Source organism: Schistocerca cancellata, chromosome 5, assembly GCF_023864275.1.
Source record: "Schistocerca cancellata isolate TAMUIC-IGC-003103 chromosome 5, iqSchCanc2.1, whole genome shotgun sequence".
Classification (NCBI taxonomy): domain Eukaryota; kingdom Metazoa; phylum Arthropoda; class Insecta; order Orthoptera; family Acrididae; genus Schistocerca; species Schistocerca cancellata.
Genome location: NC_064630.1, coordinates 732292256 through 732316092, shown reverse-complemented (window position 1 = coordinate 732316092; position 23837 = coordinate 732292256). Strand labels below are relative to the sequence as shown.

The following is a 23837-nucleotide window of genomic DNA, read 5'->3' as shown; positions in this document are numbered from 1 at the left end:
AATCCTGCTCTTGTTTACAAAATGGCACTTGGAGACTACTTCTGGTTCTCAACCACAACTGTTTTCAGCTTCACTTGTCGATGGCTATCCTGTTTGTGTGTGGTAGCCCATCAAACGGTGAATTCTTCCTTTGGTGTTATTTACATCGGGCTGCTCGATGGTCTGACTGAAGCAGATATCCAAATGTACCTCTCTGATTAGGGAGTCACTGCACTCCATCGGGTGATGAAAAAAGTATATGCTCCCTTAGTGCCCACACGCACTCTTTTTCTCACTTTTGATACAATAGCGCTTTCGTCAAAGAGCAAAGCAGGCTATGAAGTTACCACATTATGACCTTACGACGACACTAGAGTCCTCTCAACACCCAGCCAAATGTGTAAGCTGTGGTAGGGATGCTCACGAGGGTGATAGTCCGTCTTCTTCTCTCTGCTGGATCAACTGCAATGGCGATCATGCCACTGCCTCCCAAGATTGTTACATGTATCTCAATGAGTCTGCTGTCCAGGAGATCTGAGTGAAGGAAAAAAATGCCTTACCTGGTCGCTCACAAGTTGTTGGCTAGTCGGAAGTGCTTTCTACCATCTGGCACCTGTAGTACTGTTCTTGCTACTTCTCGCTCCATGAAGGACACATGGCCACGCAACCTCAAATTCGGCACCATGGTTGTGAAATTGACCAGAATCATCTCCTCCTCCAGCTGTGCTACAGGCCACCTCAGGCGGCGAATTTACCTGCTACACAACCGGCAGGCTACTCCTGCGAAGACTCCCTAAGCCCTTCCAGCCAACAAACATCTAAGTCTTCCTCTGCCAACTGGAAAGGCTCAAAGAAGTCAAACAAAGGGAATAGCTTTCTCTTTCGCTGACTCGGAGATCCCTCTTCAACGGTGTCGCCATGGGATACCCCAGAACAGCCGACCTCTGAGTCGCCAGTGAGCACCACCAACTGTTTTTCTGCCCTGGACTCTGCAGACTGACAGAAGGAGAATGATGATGCTTCTGTGGACCTCATGGAGCAGAATCCTCATACCTCTGTGCGCTATAGCAGTGAGTCTTCGAAGGCTGGCACCTGGCAACCACAGAGGTGACACCCCCTTTGTCTTTTTCCTCATCATGACACTCCTCCAATGGAACATTTGCAGCCTTTGATCCAACAAAGAGGACTTACAGCTGTTCTTACAATCCCAGTGTCTGCTTGTACTCTGCCTCCAGGAAACAAACTTGTCCCCTCACGACTGCTTTGACCCCCCCCCCCCCCCCCAGGATGGCATTCCATGGCATGGGGGAGTCATGCTGCTCATCTGGGATGATGTTAATAGTCAACCCATCTCCCTGACTGCTTGCCTCCAAGCTGTTGCAGTCTGCATTTGCCTTCTTTGCTTGTCCTTTTCCATTTGTGCTGTTTTGCATTCTTTCATCATTCTGTGTCCCCAGGTCGGACTTCTTCCAGCTTATCCCTTTCTACTGCTTGGTGACTTTAATGCACACTGTCTCCTTTGGGGCTCCCCCAGAACTTGTCGGACAGGTGCCCTGTTGGCTGACCTCAATCACCTTAACCTCATCTGCCTTAACACGGGAGCATCCACGTTGCTTTCAGACTTCACTCTCACCTAGTCCCATTTGGATCTCTCCTTCTGCACTGTCCTGCTTGCCCATCATCTCGAGTGGTCCATAATCTATGACATGTACTCGAGTGACCATTTCCTGTATGCCGTTTGACTGCTGAGTCCAAACCCACCTACATGCACCCTCAAATGGCAGCTTTCTAAGACCAAGTGGAGGCTTTACTCCTCCCTGGCAACCTTCAACCAACAACATTCCCCAGTTGCTATGACCGGGTAGAATATCTTACAAACATTATCCTTACCGCCACAGAACATTCCCGCCATGTCCCAGTCCCTTGGTGGACTGAGGCATGCTGCACCATTTGTGCGCAGATACATGATCTCTACATTTTTAACCGTCATCCTATCGTGGCAAACTACATTCATCACAAGCAGTTGCATGCAGAGTGTCTTTGCATTCTTTGGGATAGCAGAAATGCTAACTGGATTTCCTTTCCTTAACAGTTCCACTCTCTCTTCCGTTGTGTGGGCCAACCTCTGATGGCTGCCTGGGACCAAGGTCCATTCCTCAATTTCTGACCTGACAGTAGCAGATGATGTCATAGTGGACCATACTGCTATCTCCACCACCTTCAGCCTCTATTTTGTGGAGATTTTGACCTCCACCCCATCACCTTGCCTTCCTCTATTGGAAATGAGTGGAGGAGGCTCAGGCAATACCCTTCTCTTCTCAGATTCATGAGTGCTACAATGCCTCCTTTACTATGAGGGAGCTAGATCGTTCTCGAACTTCATCCCGATCCTCCACCCCAGAGCCAGATGATATTCACATTTAAATGTTGCAGAACTTTTCTCTTGCGGGCAAGCACTTTCTCAACCACATCTGGGCAGAGGGCATGTTTCCCTGATGCCGGTGTGAAGCCACTGTCATACCCATACCCAAGCCCAGCAAGGACAAACACACCTTCCCTCTAGTTACCACCCCATTTCTCCCACCAGCTGCATTTGCAAAGTGATGGAATGTATGATTCATGCCTGGCTGGTATGGTGGCTCAATTCTTGCAAATTTACTAACCACTGCACAGTGTTGATGTCAAGCGCATCGTTCTGTGGTTGACCACACCTTGTCAATCCATGAATGGTTTTCTGTGGAAATCCCAGACTATGGCCGTTTTCTTCTATTGGAGAAAGCCTACGACACCTGCTGGAGGACTAGCATCCTCTGTACTCTCTACACATGGTGCTGCCGAGGCCGCATGCCCATTTCCTTCAGGAATTATTAAAAGACCAAGTTTTCTAGGTATGTGTGGGTTCAGCTGCCTCGGACACCTTTATCCAGGAAAATGGTGTGGGTCAGGGTTCTGTCCTGTGCACCATCCTCTTTGCTATCGCCATTAACACCATAATGGCCTGTCTCTTGCTGGGGATCTCCGGATCCATTTTTGTTGACAATTTTGCCATCTACTGCAGTTCTCCACAGACCTGCCTCATTAAGCGGCGTCTTCAGCGATGTCTCAATCATTTTTACTTATGGAGCATCGACAATGGCTTTCGCTTTTCCAGTAACAATACTGTTTGTATGAATTTCTGGCAGCACAATTGGTTTCTTCCACCATCTTCACATTTTGGGCCTGTTCCATTCATTGAAACTACTAAATGTCTGGGGCTCATGCTCGATAGGAAATTTTCTTGGTCCTCCCACATGTCTTATTTGGTTGCCTGACATACGTGGTCTCTCAATGTCCTACGTGTCCTCAGTGATACTTCCTGGGGATTGGATCAGACCACCCTCCTGTTGTCTCAGTCCCTCGTCTGTTCAAAACAAGACTACGGGTGTTTCGTTTACTCATTTGCACATCTGACTTGCTTATGCCGTCTCAATTCTGTCTACCATCATGGCATCCATTTGACCACTGGTGCCTTTTACACTAGCCCAGTTGAGAGTCTGTATGCTAAAGCTGACATACCACCGCAGTCATATAGCCATCACTTTCTGCTCAGCAGATAAGCATACAATTTGTCTATTTTTCTGACATGCCTAGCCACCCATCCTACTCCTCCTTTGATGCCTCCTCCTTTGATGACTCCTACTTTGATGACTCCTACTTTGATGCCTCCTTCTTTGATGACTCCTCTGACCGCCAGTATTAGATGCATCCCTCTTCTCTCTTACCTGCTGGAGCTAGCTTTCGGCTCTTGCTCCAGCAGCTTAACTTCACACTGCCTGCCACTTTCCCCAATGGGTGTTAATCCTTCACTACCTTGGATTCATGTAGTGGCCACCATTCATCTTGGCTTCCATTCGCTTCCTAAAGACACTACTCTAACTTCATTATAGCGCCTTTGTGTACTCTGATGGCTCTTGGACTGACCGTGGTTCAGGTGTGCCTTCATCATTTGCACTGACGTTTTTTTCAGTATCAGCTTCCGGACTGCTGCTCATCATCTGCAGCAGAGCTCTTCACCCTGCATTAGGCCACACTGTACATCTGGCGACACAGCCTTCCCAATTGTGTCATCTGCTCAGACGCTCTGTGCCCTTCAGAGGCTCAGTGTGGTGTACACTGTCCATCCATGAGTACAACGCGTCCAGAAGAGCTTTCCCTTGCTCACTCTTGATGGAGCCACTGTGATGTTTACGTGGGTTCCTGGTCGTGTCGGTCTGACGGGAAACGAAGCTGCTGATGTTGCTGCCAAGGCTGCAGTCTTCGTACCTCAGTCCGCTGGTTCTTTCATTCCCTCTGATGATGTCTGTGTTGTTGTCTGTCAGCAGGTGGTGTCACTTTGGCATCACTACTGGTCCTCATTTCATGGGAGTAAGCTGGGGAATTAAGCCTCGCCCATCGGCTTGGACAACCTTCTCTCGGCCCTCTCACCGTGAGGAGATCAATTTAGCTAGGTTGCGTATTGTGCACTGTCTTTTTAGCCATCACCATTTGATAAGTGGTGCTTCCCCCTCCACTATGTGCTCACTGCCCTCAACTTCTGACGGGTCACCATTTCCTGTCAGAATGCACTTACATTCTCATTTATGTTTGCCATCTGAGTTATCAGCTGTTTTAGGGAATTACACACATGCTGCCAACCACATTTTACTTTTTATCCATAGTAGCAATACGACAAAGGGCATTTAACCTTTAGTTAGGACCTCCATTTCTCTATGGCGTATTTTATGGACCTTTCTTCAAGTCCCTGTGTTTAGCTCTCTTCCCTTCCACCAGTTGTGCTTCATGTGTAGTCTTTTTTAACTCCTTTTTTTTCTTCTTAGTGTTCTAAGGTTCTGACACGGGTGTGGAAGACCCGGATTGTTTTTGTGCACTAAAGGGGGGGGGGGGGAGAGAGGAGGAGGAGGAGGAGGAGGAGGAGGAGGAGGAGGAGGAGGAAAACCATAGTTCACATTTCTGCATGTACCATGTGCACACCAGAAAAACACAAATGCCACATTGATCCCTTGCCTACATGTTGGTGCTTCTAAACCCATGTAGGCATTGTGCCATGTTACATATACACAGCAGCAACACCCTCAAATGCAAACTTTCTGATTGCTCCTTATATTCGAGGTGCGACAATAAAGTAATGAGACTGATGTGGAAAAAAAAATGTTGCTTACCGTTTTCGTCAAGTTTAGTGTTGTCTCCTTCAAAGTAGTTCCCTTCTGACTGCACACACTTTTTCCAGCACTTGTCATTGATTGTAACATTTCTGGAACTCATCTTCTGTTATAGCCTCAAAGACCCTCATCACAGCTTTTTGGACATCTTGTATTGTTTGAAAATGGTGTCCCTTGACCGCCGTTTTGACTCTTGGGAATACAAAAAAAAGTCACACGGAGCAATATCTGGTAAATAAGGTGGCTGTGGTATTACTGAAATTTGTTTTGAGGTTAAAAATTGCTGTACTGACAGAGCAGTATGGGATGGCACATTATCGTGATGCAGAATCCAATTATCAGCAATGTTGGCATGGACATGAACTGTTTCTCGATTGATGTTCAGTTCTTCTGTAATAATTTAAATGGATAATGTTCGATTAGATTGTACGAGTTCACGCACCCTGGCCAAGCTGACATCCGTCCATGAGATTGATGGTTGTCCACTGCGGTTTTCATCTTCAACATTCGTTCTGCCTTCACTAAACATTTTATGCCGATGGAAAAACTTGAGCTCTTGACATAACCTCCTTTCCAAAAGCCTTCTGAAGCTTACTGTAAGCTGTCATCGCGTTTTCACCCAATTTAATGCAAAAAGAAATGGCATACCATTGCACAACATTATGCGGTTCCATTTCCGTGATGAGAGACACAAACACGTGTTAACTTATTACAGCACAACTCATGACTGAGCAGTTACATCGATGTGCCGCTTGGACTAGAAGTAGCTTATAGACCAAGGTCAAAGATATTGTGCCTACGCAAGCCTGCAGGGTTGCCACATCTTGGAAGGAAAAATCAATCTCATTACTTTACTGTCACACCTCGTATATCTGGAAGGTGTACTTATTATTGTGATTGAAGGAAGTCAAATCTAGTAAGTCCATCCCATCTGTTGTCTTTTGTAAACCTTCCAATCTTTTGGTGTATTTTGCTCATGTCATTAGTTAGTTTATCAATTTCAATAATGGGGGGACATTACATAGTATTATTTACATATTTTTTGTAATAAATGATCTTAACTATATATTGGGAATATGTACCGATAAACTATTGCTCAAGGATATATATGATGATGATAGCATGCAGTGTTGCTACCCAGCTAGACCATCATTTTGGATACAAATCTTGCAAGTAAATGAGAAGCAATTGTGCAAAAGGATTAACTCTTAGAAATATAACTTCACAAACTTAGCCTAACCAAGTTATACGATGGAAAATCCAGGATGGCATGTAACAACATTATGAAGAGGAGAGTTGTAATTCTTCATGCTTTCCTGGCGATCTGTTGACATCTTGGATATTCGGGAATCCAGCCGGATGTTCGCGTCATTAACGACGCGAACATCTGGCTGGATTCCCTAATATCCAAGATGTCAAGAGGAGAGTTGCTACTCACCGTATAGCAGAGATGCTGATTCACAGATATGTGCAACAAAAAGACTGTCAGAAAGTGAGCTTTCGGTCAACAAAGCCTTCTTTGAAAATACACGCATGTGCAGTGTCTGGCTGTTGAAGCCCGATTGCGAGCAACTGCCCATAATGGGAGAGGCAACAAGGCGGTGGGAGTAAGGAGGAGAATGGGGCAAGCAGGGGGAGGGTTAGAAGGGTAGGGTTGTGAGATGGTAAAGTGCTAGTGTGTGGGGAAGAAGTGGAGGAGGGTAGGGCACCTAGGTGCAGCAGGGAGGTTAGATGGAGAATGGGATGGAGTGGGGGTAGTGGGGGAGAAGTAAGTAAAAAGACAGAGGGTGCTAGAATGCGAACAGGGAATGAGCTAAATGGGCAAGGAAAATGACTAATGGAGGGTTATGGTAAGGTAGGATATATTGCAGGGAGAGTTCCCAGTTGCACAATTCAGAAAAGCTGGTATTGGTGGGAAGGATCCAGATGGCACAGCCTGTGAAGCAGTCATCAAAATGAAGAAAATCGTGTTGGGCGGCATGCTCAACAATGAGGTGGTTGAGCTGTTTCTTGGCCACAGTTTATCGGTGGCCATTCATGTGGACAGACAGGCTTCCTCCTTTTCTTTTACCCCCCCCCCCCTTCCCCAGCCCTCTAACCTCCCAACTGCACCTAGTTGCTCTAATGCCCTCCACCTCATCTCCATACATTCCCATAAGCAGTAGTTTATGTCCCCCGCCCCCAAACCTGCCTTACTATCACTCCCCCTCCCCGGACCAGCCTCCTGCTTCCCCGGACCAGCCTCCTGCTTATCCCCAACACCCAACTGCCATTATGCACTGCTGCTCATAGTTTGGCTTCAATGGCCAGAGACTGCAGTCATGCACGTGTGAGTTGCATTTGCGTGTGTTTCTTTTTGATGAAGGTCTTACTGGCCAAAACCTACATTTGTGACAGTCTTTTTCTTGTGCCCATCTGCAACTCAGCATCTCCACTATATGGTGAGTAGCAAACAATGGAATATCCAGGATGGAGTGTAACAACAATATTATAAGAAGGAAATTGAGCGTCTTTTCGTTGTGCCTATCTGTGACTCAGCATCTCCGCTATATGGTGAGTACACGATGTAATCAGAAGTATCCAGACACCTGGCTGAAAATGACTTACAAGCTCCTGGCGTCCTCCATCGATAATGCTGGAACTCAGTTTGATGTAGACTTGATGACAGCTTCCACTCTGGCAGGCATATGTTCAATCAGGTGGTGGAAGGTTTCTTGGAGAATGGCACCTCATTCTTCATAGAGTGCTGCACTAAGCAGAGGTATTGATGCCGGTTGGTGAGGTCTGGCACGAAGTTGGCAATACAAAATGTCCAGAAGGTGTTCTATAGGATTCAATTCAGGACTCTGTGCAGGCCAGTCCATTACAGGGATGTTATTGTCTTGTAACCACTATGCAACAAGCCGTGCATTATGAACAGGTGCTGAATTGTGTTGAAAGATGGAATAGCCATCCCTGAATTGCTTTTCAACAGTGGGAAGCAAGAAGGTGCTTAAAACACCAATGTAGGCCTGTGCTGTGATAGTGCCATGCAAAACAACAAAGGGTGCAAGCCCCATCCATGAAAAGCACGACCACAGCATAACACACCTCTGAATTTTACTGTTGACACTACACACACTGGCCATTCGCCATACCCACACCCTGCCATCAGATTGCCACATTGTGTACCGTGATTTGTCATACAACGTTTTCCCACAGCTCAATCATCCAATATTTATGCTCCTTACACCAAGCGAGGCGGCATTTACCAGCATGATGTGTGGTTTATGAGCAGCCGCTCGACCCTGAAATCCAAGTTTTCTCACCTCCCACCTAACTGTCATAGTACTTTGGAATTCCTGTGTGACTGTCTGGATAAATGTCTGCCTATTGCAAATTATGACCCTTTTCAACTGTCTGCGATCTCTGCCAGTCAACAGACGAGGTCAGCCTTTTCGCTTTTGTGCTGTACGTGTCCCTTCATGTTTCCACTTCACTACAAGTGACACCCAATCGCCTGACCAAGTTCGACGTCCATGAGTTCTGCGGGGCACCCCATTCTTCTCTCTCACGATGGCTGATGACTACTGAGGTCGCTGATAGTACCTGGCAGTAGGTGGCAGCACAATGCACCTAATATGAAAAACGTACATTTTTGTGGGCGTCTGGATACTTTTGATGACATAGTGTAGGAACTTTCCTTCTCATATATATACAGGGTGAGTCACCTAACATTACTGCTGGATAAATTTCATAAACCACATCAAATACTGACGAATCGATTCCACAGACCGAACGTGAGGAGAGGGGCTAGTGTTATTGGTTAATACAAACCATAAAATAATGCACAGAAGTATGTTTTTTAACACAAACCTACGTTTTTTAAATGGAACCCCATTAGTTTTGTTAGCACATCTGAATATGTAATCAGTGCCGTTTGTTGCATTGTAAAATGTTAATTACATCCGGAGATATTGTAGCCTAAAGTTGACGCTTGAGTACCACTCCTCTGCTGTTCGATGGTGTGTATCGGAGAGCACCGAATTACGTAGGGATCCAAAGGGAACGGTGATGGACCTTAGGTACAGAAGAGACTGGAACAGCACATTACGTCCACATTCTAACACCTTTTTGTTGGTCTTTTTCACTGACGCACATGTACATTACCATGAGGGGTGAGGTACGCGTTCGACGGGCGTTTCAAAGGACGTGGAGGACGCATAAATTGGCCAGCCCGTTCTCCTGATCTTACACCTCTGGACTTCTTTCTGTGGGGTACGTTAAAGGAGAATGTGTACCGTGATGTGCCTACAACCCCAGAGGATATGAAACAATGTATTGTGGCAGCCTGCGGCGACATTACACCAGATGTACTGCGGCGTGTACGACATTCATTACGCCAGAGATTGCAATTGCGTGCAGCAAATGATGGCCACCACATTGAACATCTATTGGCCTGACATGTTGGGACACACTATTCCACTCCATAATTGAAAACGGAAACCACGAGTGTACATGTACCTCACCCCTCACAGTAATGTACATGTGCGTCAGTGAAAAAGACCAATAAAAAGGTGTTAGCATGTGGACATAATGTGTTGTTCCAGTCTCTTCTGTATCTAAGATCCATCACCGTTCCCTTTGGATCCCTACGTAATTTGGTGCTCTCCGATACACACCATCGAACAGCGGAGGAGTGGAACTCAAGCGTCAACTTTAGTCTACAATATCTCTAGATGTAATTAACATTTTACAATGCAACAAATGGCACTGATTTCGTATTTGTTTATATGTTCAGATGTGCTAACAAAACTAATGGGGTTCCATTTAAAAAAATGTAGGTTTGTTTTAAAAAACATACTTCCGTGCATTTTTTTATGGTTTGTATTAACCAATTACACTACCCCCCTCTCCTCATGTTCGGTCTGTGGAATCGATTTGTCAGTATTTGATGTGGTTTACGAAATATATCCAGCGGCAATGTTAGATGACTCAACCTGTATATCTCCCTCCCCTCCTGTGCCCCATACTTTATAACATTTCCCAGAGATCATATGTCCAATATATTTAAAATTTGTTTAGTGACTGAAAAATTATTTTACTGCTATCCCTGTTTTTAAGATTCCAGATGTTCTGGTGAAAATATACCTGCGAACTTCAGACAGCTCTGAACTGCTGCCTTGTCCTCTACAACTTCAGATATTACTTTAAAGTGGGGCACACGTTCCATTAGTCCCTCAGTAACTGTTCTTGCTCCCAGGGATGTAGCTATACTGCAACATGAAAAATCCACATTTAGTTATTAAAGATGGCAAGATATGTAAACAAAACTACTGCAACATTTTTTACACTAACCTGGTTATTTTTTCCATTGCAACAATTTGTGAAGCTTTCATAGATAGGTTGAAGCAATGGGCACCGTATGTTTCCATTGCAAGGACAGGTACATCTTGCCAGCCTAAAGAAAACACTAAATATGTTTAGATTATTTATTGGAGAACAAAACTCTAGTTGCACCCAAGTTTTTTAAAGCCTATATTATCACTTTTATTGTGTTGCAACAGAAATTTTTGTTAGATCACAAATGTTATTTCCAGTCTAACATAAAGATAACAAGCAAGAAACATGAAAAAAAGGAACGAACGTGCGTGCGTGCGCACACACAGAGTCTAATCACACCTGAATGTATTCTGGTAAGTCTCAGTAGGTAAATATAAACTCATAAAATCTTGTAAATCCCTGCTGCAAAGTTCTAGTGTAACTACTATGTAATTTTTACATTGATATGCTATTGAAGTGCCTGTGTTGTTCTGAAGTACAATGCAATGTTTCTTCAGGCAGGGATGCATGTCCTCAGGAACTTCTGAATAATACGGGCCTGCACTGACAATAGGCAAACAATTTTCAATTCGAATGTCTCCCCTGTACAGGAATACACACCATGGATGTAAGAGTGCAGGTTGTAGAATCATTGTAGACAACATATGGAAGGTTGGGTCTGCCCATGGGTCATGCTTGGATAGCCAAATGGTAAAATGACTGCTCACAATAGGCAGGAAATCAGAGTTTGAGTAGTGGTTTGACACAAATTTTCACTGTCTGCAAATACACTTCAAGTACTTTACACCAATGTTAAATTCAGGCTTTCACAACCCATGGTTGCTTCATCAGGAAAGAGGGAAGGAGAGTGAAAGATGATAGGATGTGGGTAAGGGAGAGGGTAAGGAATCATTCTAATCCCGGGGGCGGAAGGACTTACCTTAGGGGGAAAAAAGGACAGGAAAGCGCGCACGCACACGTATATACAGACACAGGCAGACATGTGTAAATGCATTTTAAGTGAACAGTGATATCATTCTGCGATGTAACAAATGCATGTGAACAGTAGTTGGTTAAGTTACTACAGAAGGAATGTAGAGAGTAGGAAGAGTATAAGTGGAACTTACATGTTCTGAGGTAGGAGAAATACATTAAGAGATAAGCATTAGTGTCAAAAGAGTGAGCTATGGTGGATTAAAATAGAGACAGGTGGTTTGAGGGGCTGTTGTGGGTGCTGGAGAAAGGAATGGGGTGGATGGGAGTGGGACAGGGCAAATGGAGGGAGTAACTAAGAGAGACTGACACCAGGAGTGTTATGGGAACAAAGGACAAGTTGCAGGTGGAGTTTCCATTTACACATTTAAGAAAAAAACAAGTAGTGTGGGTAAGGATCCAAAAGGCATTGGCTGTGACACAGCCATTAGTCAATCACATTGCATTTCATAGTACCTGGGTAGTTCAGCTAGCTTTAGGTCACACTTGAGCAATCGAAAATTTTCAAAGTCCTTTTTACATCTGCATTTACTAGTTGTAACAAATTTGGTATATTACTTGGCAATTTTGACAGGTGGACCTATCTCTGATGGGGTAGCACACAGCGATGTCAGGACTGTAATAGAAAATACACTCCTGGAAATTGAAATAAGAACACCGTGAATTCATTGTCCCAGGAAGGGGAAACTTTATTGACACATTCCTGGGGTCAGATACATCACATGATCACACTGACAGAACCACAGGCACATAGACACAGGCAACAGAGCATGCACAATGTCGGCACTAGTACAGTGTATATCCACCTTTCGCAGCAATGCAGGCTGCTATTCTCCCATGGAGACGATCGTACAGATGCTGGATGTAGTCCTGTGGAACGGCTTGCCATGCCATTTCCACCTGGCGCCTCAGTTGGACCAGCGTTCGTGCTGGACGTGCAGACCGCGTGAGACGACGCTTCATCCAGTCCCAAACATGCTCAATGGGGGACAGATCCAGAGATCTTGCTGGCCAGGGTAGTTGACTTACACCTTCTAGAGCACGTTGGGTGGCACGGGATACATGCGGACGTGCATTGTCCTGTTGGAACAGCAAGTTCCCTTGCCGGTCTAGGAATGGTAGAACGATGGGTTCGATGACGGTTTGGATGTACCGTGCACTATTCAGTGTCCCCTCGACGATCACCAGTGGTGTACGGCCAGTGTAGGAGATCGCTCCCCACACCATGATGCCGGGTGTTGGCCCTGTGTGCCTCAGTCGTATGCAGTCCTAATTGTGGCGCTCACCTGCACGGCGCCAAACACGCATACGACCATCATTGGCACCAAGGCAGAAGCGACTCTCATCGCTGAAGACGACACGTCTCCATTCGTCCCTCCATTCACGCCTGTCGCGACACCACTGGAGGCGGGCTGCACGATGTTGGGGCGTGAGCGGAAGACGGCCTAACGGTGTGCGGGACCGTAGCCCAGCTTCATGGAGACGGTTGCGAGTGGTCCTCGCCGATACCCCAGGAGCAACAGTGTCCCTAATTTGCTGGGAAGTGGCGGTGCGGTCCCCTACGGCACTGCGTAGGATCCTACGGTCTTGGCGTGCATCCGTGCGTCGCTGCGGTCCGGTCCCAGGTCGACGGGCACGTGCACCTTCCGCCGACCACTGGCGACAACATCGATGTACTGTGGAGATGCCCCACGTGTTGAGCAATTCGGCGGTACGTCCACCCGGCCTCCCGCATGCCCACTATACGCCCTCGCTCAAAGTCCGTCAACTGCACATACGGTTCACGTCCACGCTGTCGCGGCATGCTACCAGTGTTAAAGACTGCGATGGAGCTCCGTATGCCACGGCAAACTGGCTGACACTGACGGTGGCGGTGCACAAATGCTGCGCAGCTAGCGCCATTCGACGCCAACACCGCGGTTCCTGGTGTGTCCGCTGTGCCGTGCGTGTGATCATTGCTTGTACAGCCCTCTTGCAGTGTCCGGAGCAAGTATGGTGGGTCTGACACACCGGTGTCAATGTGTTCTTTTTTCCATTTCCAGGAGTGTATGATAAAGGTATTACTTCTGAATCCAGCCCAAGTGTGTGACCTATGTAGAAGGAAATTGGAAGCATGATGGGCATAGACAGAGAAGGGTACTGTGTAGAAGATGGAATACCACTTTGTGGCGAGTAGGATGGACTGTGACAATTGATAGTTGAAGTCCTGGATGGTCAACAGGTTTAAGAAAATCATTATCACAAGTCACAAGAGATCTCTTTCAGAACAAAGTTAGGCTTAGAAACCTTCAACAAATCTTTCAGCATACTGAGAAAGGAACTACTCTCCATGAATAGCATGGCTTCACTCTGAGCCCACATCATACATTTGTAAGTTAATTTGAAGAAGGTGAAGGGTTTCAGATTCTGAGTAGCTTGGAAATGTGTGAAATGGTTGACACTGGCCTTGCAATGAAAAACTCAAAAATGGCTATAGGACACTGTGCTGTGTTGTTCTCACCTTCCTTTCCTATATCCGCCCCCTATGAGATCAACTTCACAATCATTTCATACACCATCAAAAAACTGACCCTGACATGAAATCATCCTCTTTGCTGATAAAGTACCACCTGTTACAGCAATTATATTAAGGAGGACATCAGCAGGCTGTCTGGTGCGCAAAGCTAAGAGACTTGGTGCAGTGATTTCAGAATTCTGAAATTCCTAGTTTTTTCTTAAAACATATATCCTGGAATCTGTGCCTGTTCTCACTCCTACAACTCTCTGGGCACCCACGTCTTGTATGCTTCTCAAAATTGGTAACCCCACGACTTGTGGTTGGTTGCTATGCTCCTCTTTGCACTTGGAAACCAACACCTTCATCTTCCTTTCCTGACCCTCTACCAGCTGGTGCTCTGCTCCTATTGATACCACATCCATCTACACAACCACTGTCAATGTTCATGTCTGCACCACCACCACCACCACCACCACCACCACCGCACTGTACCACCAACATTTGAATGTCTCCAAACCTCCTTCATAGTAACCATGACCAACTAAATCTTTATACACAACTACTTCTCCTTCCACCAGGAATTCAAATTCAGCAGAAGTGATCTATTCATTACAATTTTGTAGAGCCTTGTCGCTTATGGATGATGCACTTGTTAAGAGCAGTAGTCTCTCACCCCCCCCCCCCCCCTTGTTGAACGTCCTTTTGAGGCCTTCAGAGACCAAAATCATGATCCCAATTTTGTTGAGAAACAGCTCTCAAATGTCCTGTATCCTTACAAACCTCACTCTCCTCTCATACCCACGGATCAGCAACCAAACATCATCTCTTTGTCACACAGTGCCAACCAGAAACATAACTACTAAATCATGTTCTCTGCAGGGCTAGCCAAGTTCAAAATAAGGAATATCCTGTCCAAAATTATTCCCACACTCCAAAAAGTGGATTTCAGCTGCCCATCCATCCTACACGATATTCTTACCTGTCTCTCAGCATAACATTTTATGTCTGATAATGAACAGATAATCCACTAGGATGAATGGCCATCACTAAATTGTGGGTGAAGGCCAATTGGACCACACAATTACTATACTATGTGGTCAATTGCAAAGGCTGCATCACAATCTATTTTATTCGGAGTTCACCTTTTAACACTGGCTTACTCAACTGAAGAGATGGGAACTCTGTCTGTAGTATACTCTTTGCTTCCACAATCTTTGTCAGTCGCTGTACTTCATCTGTCCTGCCCACTCCCCCTCTGTTACTTTTTTTACTCCACTCTAATTCATGCATTCAATTATTCCTTTATGCCTTTCTTCTTCCCCGGATAATTCAGTTTCCTCTTTCATGACAAAGTTCCCCATAGCAGTCTCACCTACTTGTTTCACATCAGCATGATTTTTCCATACCAGCCTTCTGCTGAATCTTGTTCCTCCCTTGCCCCCTTTCATTCCACTGCTAACCACCCCAGTCAAGATTGCCATAAGCCAATAGAATAACCCCACTCCCTTGTGTGTGTGTGTGTGTGTGTGTGTGTGTGTGTGTGTGTGTGTGTGTGTGTGTGTCTGTGTGTGTGTGTGTGTGTGTGTGTGCGCGCGCGCGCTATATAGTAAGAGCAAGAACTTGTAAGCTTGTGTAAATGCTGTTTTGTGTTGTGTGCTTCTATGCGCCCTGCATCAATCAGCTATAGGTGGAGTGATTGCCTTTCCCTTATTCTATGGATAAATCTCTATGCAGCCTGTGAACAATTTAATTGAATACATACATAACATTTGTGTAAAGTCATTTTCATAAATATTTACCCAAACTTTATAATACGAGGTGGAATCCACAATTTTCGGGACTGGTGCTGCCATCTGGTGAAGTAGTAGTAGTAGTAGTAGTAGTAGTAGTAGAAGAAGAAGAAGAAGAAGAAGAAGATCTTTGCACTGCTACATGGTGAGAGCTGTGTATCTGATGAGTAAGTGTGTGGAATGGCATTCAGCTGGGAGGATGTGTTACGTGTCCACAGTGATTTCCGTAATACTCTGCGTTTGGTGTGTGGCGATTTTACGATGGATCCACGAACAGAACAGCGCATGTGTATCAAATTCTGTGTGAATCTCGGGAAAAGTGCTACGGAGACCCTTTCAATGATTCAACAAGTGTTTGGGGGGGGACAAAGCAACAATCGTCCGAGTGGAAGAGGCCGCGCCCTCAAAGGCCCAAAAAAGCGAGACAGGCAAAAAGATAAGTGAAGAGCATGATCATCGTTTTCTTTGATACCAAGGGAATTGTGCACAAAGAATTTGTACCACCCAACCAAACAGTGAATTCCATGTACTACTGTGACGTTATGCGACGGCTCCGTGAAAACGTGCGGCGACGGTGGACTGAACTTTGGTGTCAAGGGAACTGGCTGCTGTATCACGACAATGCACCCTGTCACACATACTTGATCACCAGGACCAACATGCCGGTTGTACACCACCCACTGTACTTGTCAGATTTGGCACCTTGGGACTTCGCACTATTCCCAAAACTAAAACTCAAGTTGAAAGGCCGTCGGTTCGACACTCTAGAGAGGATTCAAGAAGCATTGCTGGCAGTGATAAACACCCTCAAAGAACAGGACTTCCAGAAACTGTTTGACCAGTGGCAGAAGTGCTGGGACCGGTGTGTATGTGCGGATGGGAATTACTTCAAGGGTGATGGTGACCATTAGTCCAAAGGTAAGGTTTTCAACAGATGGTGGCACCAGTCCCGGAAATTTTTAGTAGCATCTCATATTTAGCCAACGGCCTTCCCCCAGTGGTAACACCGGTTCCCGTTAGATCACCGAAGTTAAGTGCTGTCATGCTTGGCTAGCACTTGGATGGGTGACCGACCAAGCCTGCCAAGTGCTGTTGGCAAGTGGGGTACAATCAGCCCTTGTGAGGCTAATTCAGGAGCTACTTGACTGAGGAGTGGTGGCTCTGGTCATGAAAACTGAAACTGACTGGGAGTGTGGTATGCTGACCACATGCCCCCTCATATCTGCATCCAGTGATACCCATCAGCTGAGGATGACACGGCGGTCAGTTGCTATCATTGGGCCTTATGAGGCCTCTACTGGTGGAGAGTTTTTCTAATATTTAAATATCAATTTACATAAGAAAGTTTTAAACATTTCTGTTGAATGTTTGTGATAATTACTAAATTCTTTCGAGTTACGGGTATAACAGAAACTTTGGCCTCATCCTTGTTTCCAGGTGGTCCTGTGAAATCTTAATGAGACATATGTGGGGAGGCAATAATTTACAAATTTATGAGCACAGAAGATTCAATGATGAAACTGTTTTCATTTAGTAGTTAGTAAACCATCAACTTCACAAGCCTAGAAATAATATATTTCTTTGCAAAGTATCCAAAGAACATCATACCGCATTGTTAGCTGCAACAAGCAGGAGAAATGCTTTGTTGGTGTTGCACATTTTAGTGACTTATGCTTTAACTTCTTTGTGCTCTTTTAAAACAATAGTTATCTAATTTCACTGTATAATTACATCAAAACAGATTATCTTTGAGAATTTTCAGATGCTTACAAATCTATATTTTTGTAAGTTACTAGTAAGAGTGCTTTGGATATGCAACTAACTTCGTAGCAAATCAGCTCGAGTGGTTCACATTACTACCGGAAAATAGTTCACTCCTTTACTTCATTATATGTTACTGGTTTGATGTAGCTCTCCATGTTACTCTATCCTGTGCAAGCTTCTTCATCTCCCAGTACCTACTGCAGCCTACATCCTCCTGAATCTGCTTAGTGTATTCATCTCTTGGTCTCCCTCTACCTGCCGGCCGTGGTGGCCATGCGGTTCTAGGCACGTCAGTCCGGAGCCGCGCGACTGCTACGGTCGCAGGTTCGAATCCTGCCTCGGGCATGGATGTGTGTGATGAGCTTAGGTTAGTTAGGTTTAATTAGTTCTAAGTTCTAGGGGACTGATGACCTCAGCAGTTAAGTCCCATAGTGCTCAGAGCCATTTGAACCATCTCCCTCTACCATTTTTACCCTCCATGCAGTCCTCCAATACTAAATTGGTGATCCCTCGATGTCTCGGAACATGTCCTACCAACTTATTCCTTCTTCTAGTCAAGTTGTGCCACAAGCTCCTCTTCTCCCCAATTCTATTCAATACGACCTCATTAGTTATGTGGTCTACCCATCAAATCTTCAGCATTCTTCTGTAGTACCACATTTCGAAAGCTTCTATTCTCTTTTTGTCCAAAATATTTATCGTCCACGTTTCACTTCCATACATGGCTACACTCCATACAAATACTTTCAAAAAAGACTTCCTGACACTTGTATCTATACTCGATATTAACAGATTTCTCTTCTTCAGAAACGCTTCCCTTGTCATTGCAGTCTACATTTTATATCCTCTCTACTTTCATCATCATCATCATCAGTTCTTTTGCTCCCTAAATAGCAAAACTCCTTTACTACATTAAGTGTCTTATTCCCTAATCTAATTCCCTCGGCATCAACCGAGTTAACTCGACTACATTCCATTATCCTCGTTTTGCTTTTGTTGATGTTCGTCTTATACCGTCCTTTCAAGACACTGTCCATTCCGTTCAACTGCTCTTTCAAGTCCTTTGCTCTCTCTCTGACAGAATTACAATGTCATCGGCGAACCTCAAAGTTTTTATTTCTTCTCCATGGATTTTAATACCTACTCCAAACTTTTCTTTTGTTTCCTTTACTGCTTGCTCAATATAAAGATTGAATAACATTGGGGACAGGCTACAACACTGTCTCACTCCCTTCCCAACGACTGCTTGCCTTTCATACCCCTCGACTCTTATAACTGCCATCTGGTTTCTGTAGAAATTGTAAACAGCCTTTCGCTCCCTGTATTTTACCCCTGCCACCTTCAGAATATGAAAGAGAGTATTCCAGTCAACATTGTCAAAAGCTTTCTCTAAGTCTACAAATGCTAGAAATGTAGGTTTCTTTTCTTAATCTTCCTTCTAAGATAAGTTGTAGGGTCAGTATTGCCTCACGTGTTCCCATATTTCTACGGAATCCAAACTGATCTTCCCCAAGGTCGGCTTCTACCAGTTTTTCCATTAGTTTGCAAAGAATTTGCATTAGTATTTTGCAGCTGTGACTTGTGAAAATTACCGAACTATCAGTTTAATATCTGGCAACACCTGCTTTCTTTGAGATTGGAATTATTACATTCTTCTTGAAGTCTGAGGGTATCTCGCCTGTCTCATACATCTTGCTCACCAGATGGTAGAGTTTTGTCAGGACTGGCTCTCCCAAGGCTGTCAGTAGTTCTAATGGAATGTTGTCTACTCCGGGGGCCTTGTTTCGACTCGGGTCTTTCAGTGCTCCGTCAAACTCTTCACGCAGTATCGTATCTCCCATTTCATCTTCATCTACATCCTCTTCCATTTCCATAATCTTGTCCTCAAGTACATCGCCCTTGTATAGACCCTCTATATACTCCTTCCACCTTTCTGCTTTCCCTTCTTTGCTTAGAACTGGGTTTCCATCTGAGCTCTTGATATTCATGCAAGTGGTTCTCCTTTCTCCAAAGGTCTCTTTAATTTTCCTGTAGGCAGTATCTATCTTACCCCTAGTGAGATAAGCCTCTACATCCTTAAATTTGTCCTCTAGCCATCCCTGCTTAGCCATTTTGCACTTCCTGTCGATCTCATTTTTGAGACGTTTGTATTCCTTTTTGCCTGCTTCATTTACTGCATTTTTATATTTTCACCTTTCATCAATTAAATTCAATATTTCTTCTGTTACCCACGGGTTTCTACTAGCCCTCGTCTTTTTACCTATTTGATCCTCTGCTGCCTTCACTATTTCATCCCTCAAAGCTACCCATTCTTCTTCTACTGTATTTCTTTCCCCCATTCCTGTCAATTGTTCCCTTATGCTCTCCCTGAAACTCTGTACAACCTCTGGTTCTTTCAGTTTATCCAGGTCCCATCTCCTTAAATTCCCACCTTTTTGCAGTTTCTTCAGTTTTAATCTACAGTTCATAACCAATAGATTGTGGTCAGAGTCCACATCTGCCCCTGGAAATGTCTTACAATTTAAAATCTGGTTCCTAAATCTCTGTCTTATCATTATATAATCTATCTGAAACCTTCTAGTATCTCCAGGGTTCTTCCATGTATACAACCTTCTTTTATGATTCTTAAACAAAGTGTTAGCTATGATTAAGTTATGCTCTGTGCAAAATTCTAACAGACAGCTTCCTCTTTCATTCCTTACCCCCCTTCCATATTCACCTACTACGTTTCCTTCCCTTACTTTTCCTACTTTTCCTACTCTTGAATTCAAGTCACCCATGACTATTAAATTTTCATCTCCCTTCACTACCTGAATAATTTCTTTTATCTCATCATACATTTCATCAATTTCTTCTTCATCTGCAGAGCTAGTTGGCATATAAACTTGTACTACTGTAGTAGGCGTGGGCTTCATGTCTATCTTGGCCACAATAATGCGTTCACTATGCTCTTTGTAGTAGCTTACCCGCACTCCTATTTTTTTTATTCATTATTAAACCTACTCCTGCATTACCCCTATTTGATTTTATATTTTCATTATATATCAATGAAAATAAATGTGCACTTTTGAGAATTTTCGGAAATTACCATTGTCCTGTCCGTAATCTAATTTGTAGTAAATAAGGATTTGTAATTTAGTTACTGTAGCAGATATTTTAACTAACAAATAGTGTTACATCTAGTTTTCCCTTAAAGAGGAGTAACCTTATATATTATCCACATTTATCATAAATTAACTCCCCTTTCAGTTTATAACTACTCTAAACACATTTTAAGAAAGTAGTAATTTTTACCACACGTTTTTCTGTTGCCTTAATAGAAATATTGTTTCGCATATTTGCTTCAATTCTTATAGAGAATCAGCAACTTCTTAGCGCAGCACATTAAAAGATAATTAGCCAGATTAATTTAAAATTATTTGTTCACTGTCCTAAAATGCAGCCTCACTGTTAATGCTGTTCGCGAACATGGAATGAGTTGGCTGACATTTGTAAGCTGCTGGAAATCACCCTGGCTTCTGTCAGCCAATTGGTAGCTTCTGAGAGTCTGTGTGTTGGAAGTGCTCTCAAGAGTCGTGTAGCTGTCATACCAGTACCTCAGGTACTACCCACTCCTGTGGATCCTGTCTCCTCTGCAGAAAGTACGGTATCTGTCATTACTCGTCCATTTGAATGTGAGAGGCATATGTCCTGTACAGGGAGGACGGGGACCAGGGAGGACCTGATTTGTCCAGTGGCAACAGGAGGCAAATGAAAAAGGTTAGGAGTCCATTACTAGTTGGCAGTTAAAACGTATGATGATAACCCTTGTGGAAATGGCAGCAAGAGACAGGAAAGGACATAACGGCACTCAGTGTATATGCCTGGGGACCTTGTTCAACTTGCCGGAGAGGCTATTCCAGCAGCTACTGTGGGAATAGGGTGCAACCAACTGCAGGTTGTGGCACATTTTGGAACAAATGATGCCAGTCATCTGGGCTCCGGTGCAATACTAGGTCACTCCAGCGACTGGGAGAGAAGGTTGAGAAGACGAGAATTGTGCATAGTGTTTCAACAAAGCTCACAATTTGCAACATTGCCCCCAGAACTGATTGTGGCTTTTTCGTTCTGAGTAGGGTGAACTGACTTCAAAAGTTCTGTGACAAGCTAGGCAATGAGTTTCTGCACTTAGCGATAGGGTTGAGAACATACAAGATTCTCAAAACAACTGTTAGAAGTTATGTTTAGATCACACGTGAACAGTGTTTACCGAAGGCAACATTGTGTTGAATTAAATTTAACATATTTTTGAGTGGTGGTTCTGAGATACTGTCACAGGATTGGTGCATGCAGAAACTATATTGCTTCGTGCAAAGAATTTGGTCTCCAAAAAAGTCATTTTACACAAGTATGTTCCACAATTTTTATAAGAAATTGATTTATAACCAACTAATGCCTCCCCACTTCTCCCCTGACCCATCTTAGAGACCTTTTTGCAAATGCACTGGCCAGACTATTGTATCATTTGCACATTTTGTCTGATTGTTTAGGTCATCAGTGTCCTCGTTGTCAACCAAAGTGCTTCTGAATTCCAAAGATGATTGATTTTAAATTATTCCAGTAAACAAATCATGGTGGAAAGCTTGCACACTGCAGTAATAACACTACAAACAATATGCATTTTTGACCTCTACATGACTCCAGTCATGTGCTGATCAATTAGTCATGTAACAAATGCAAAAGAATTTGTACTAGTTAAAGCTGAAAGTTGTAAGTATGGTAATGTACATACAATTAATCCAAGATACGGGTGGAGTTGTATTAAGTCAATAATTTGTACCAGACACCAGTCTGCAGCGATCATTCATAAACATGAAATTAATTCAAAAGTTTGGCATCGGGAGTGTTAGTTTATTTGGAGACACTTCACTTTAACATATTAACTGAAGATTAAGTTTTAGTCTGCCAGAGAGTTTTGTGAAAAAGTATCTTTAACAAAAGCTGCTGTTTACAACAATGTCAAACATACTGATCACAGAACAGGTGATTAAAATTGATTAGTCCTAGGCTTGAAGATATGAAACAGATAAAAAGAGTGATGTCACATTTAGAAAAATGGTGGATGCAATATTTTTGCTTGTAGTCTTGATCTGTAACAACAGGGAGTGGAAAGGGAAGAACAGCAGTATGCCACTGTGCCATTAATCCAGGAGTAGGAGAGAAACAGCAGCCTTTGTGCAGGCACAAACAGTACAGGGTGATTCTTTAAGACTTCATAACTTTACTTACATGCAGAATTTTACTGAGAAGACTTACACTGGTAGAAGAAATAGGATCTTGTTCCAAAATACAATAAGTTATGTCCCATCTGCAATCAGTTTCTTGCCACACTTTTTTCAGCATATCTGGCATCAGTTCTGTGTCTGCAGCAATAATCTGACCTATTAACTCTTGGAATATTGAGGGGGCTCAAGCCTGGAGAACAGGGTGGCCATGCAATTGCGCCCCCCCCCCCCTCCCCAACCAATCCAATGACCTCTAAAGTCATTTTCAAGAGAGTCTCGCACTTCTCTAAGGTAGTGAAGTGTTGCTCTGTCTTGCTGGAGTGAATGTGTCCATCTTGATCATCATCATGTAACTACTGGAATAAAAACTTAGAGCACATTCAGATACATGCAACCGTTTATGGTTTTTTTCGTGGGAAAAAAGAGGTGTCTGTACACCTTAGTTTTACTGAAGGCACAATAAATAAATAAATAAATACACTTTCAAGCTACCATGAATGTTTTCCACATAGTGGTTTGGCTTCTCACTGCCCCAAATCCTGCAGCTGTGTTTTTTGACACTGATGGGAAATGTTGATTTGTTGCTAAAAACAATGTGAGTACGCAATGTTTTAATTTCCTCAGTCCAGCATAACATTTTTGCGCAAAATGCATAGCATGCCTCATCTGTGTCTGTGAGGACATGTAACAATGTTAGTCTGTATTGTTTCAGGTGCAAGAGCATATTCAAATACTTAGTAACAGAATCGCTACAGCATGCTATGCTCTTAGAATTCTGACTGCAGTGTGATACTACATGTGTCAGATCTGTATATTTTTCTTATATCCACTCTGTTATTACCTATGGAATAATATTTTGGGGAGTCAACAGTAAAAATATTCAAATTACAGAAAAGAGCAATTCGTATAATAACCAAGAGTGGCAGTAGGGCTCACTGCCTTGAACATGTCCAAAAGCTGGAAATCCTAACTGTCCCGTGTGAATACATTTTTCAAAGTATTACGTATGTAAAAAACGAAAAAAAAAAAAATTGACTGCTATATGAAAAAT

The 23837-nt window shown here is 43.8% G+C and overlaps 1 protein-coding gene and 1 pseudogene across 2 annotated transcripts in view; one reads left to right on the top strand and one right to left on the bottom strand.

Annotated features, from left to right (window-relative positions):
- The window catches only part of LOC126187903 (L-serine dehydratase/L-threonine deaminase-like), a 96641-nt gene that overhangs the window by 7896 nt on the left and 64908 nt on the right, over positions 1 to 23837 (bottom strand). For both annotated transcript variants that reach the window (XM_049929257.1, XM_049929258.1), the window contains exons 6-7: positions 10515 to 10617; positions 10308 to 10432 (exon numbers count right to left, since the gene is read on the bottom strand). In XM_049929257.1, coding sequence (XP_049785214.1) covers positions 10308 to 10432; positions 10515 to 10617 — 228 coding nt within the window. The remainder of the gene's footprint in view (positions 1 to 10307; positions 10433 to 10514; positions 10618 to 23837) is intronic.
- LOC126189395 (5S ribosomal RNA) lies at positions 16738 to 16856 on the top strand (annotated as a pseudogene).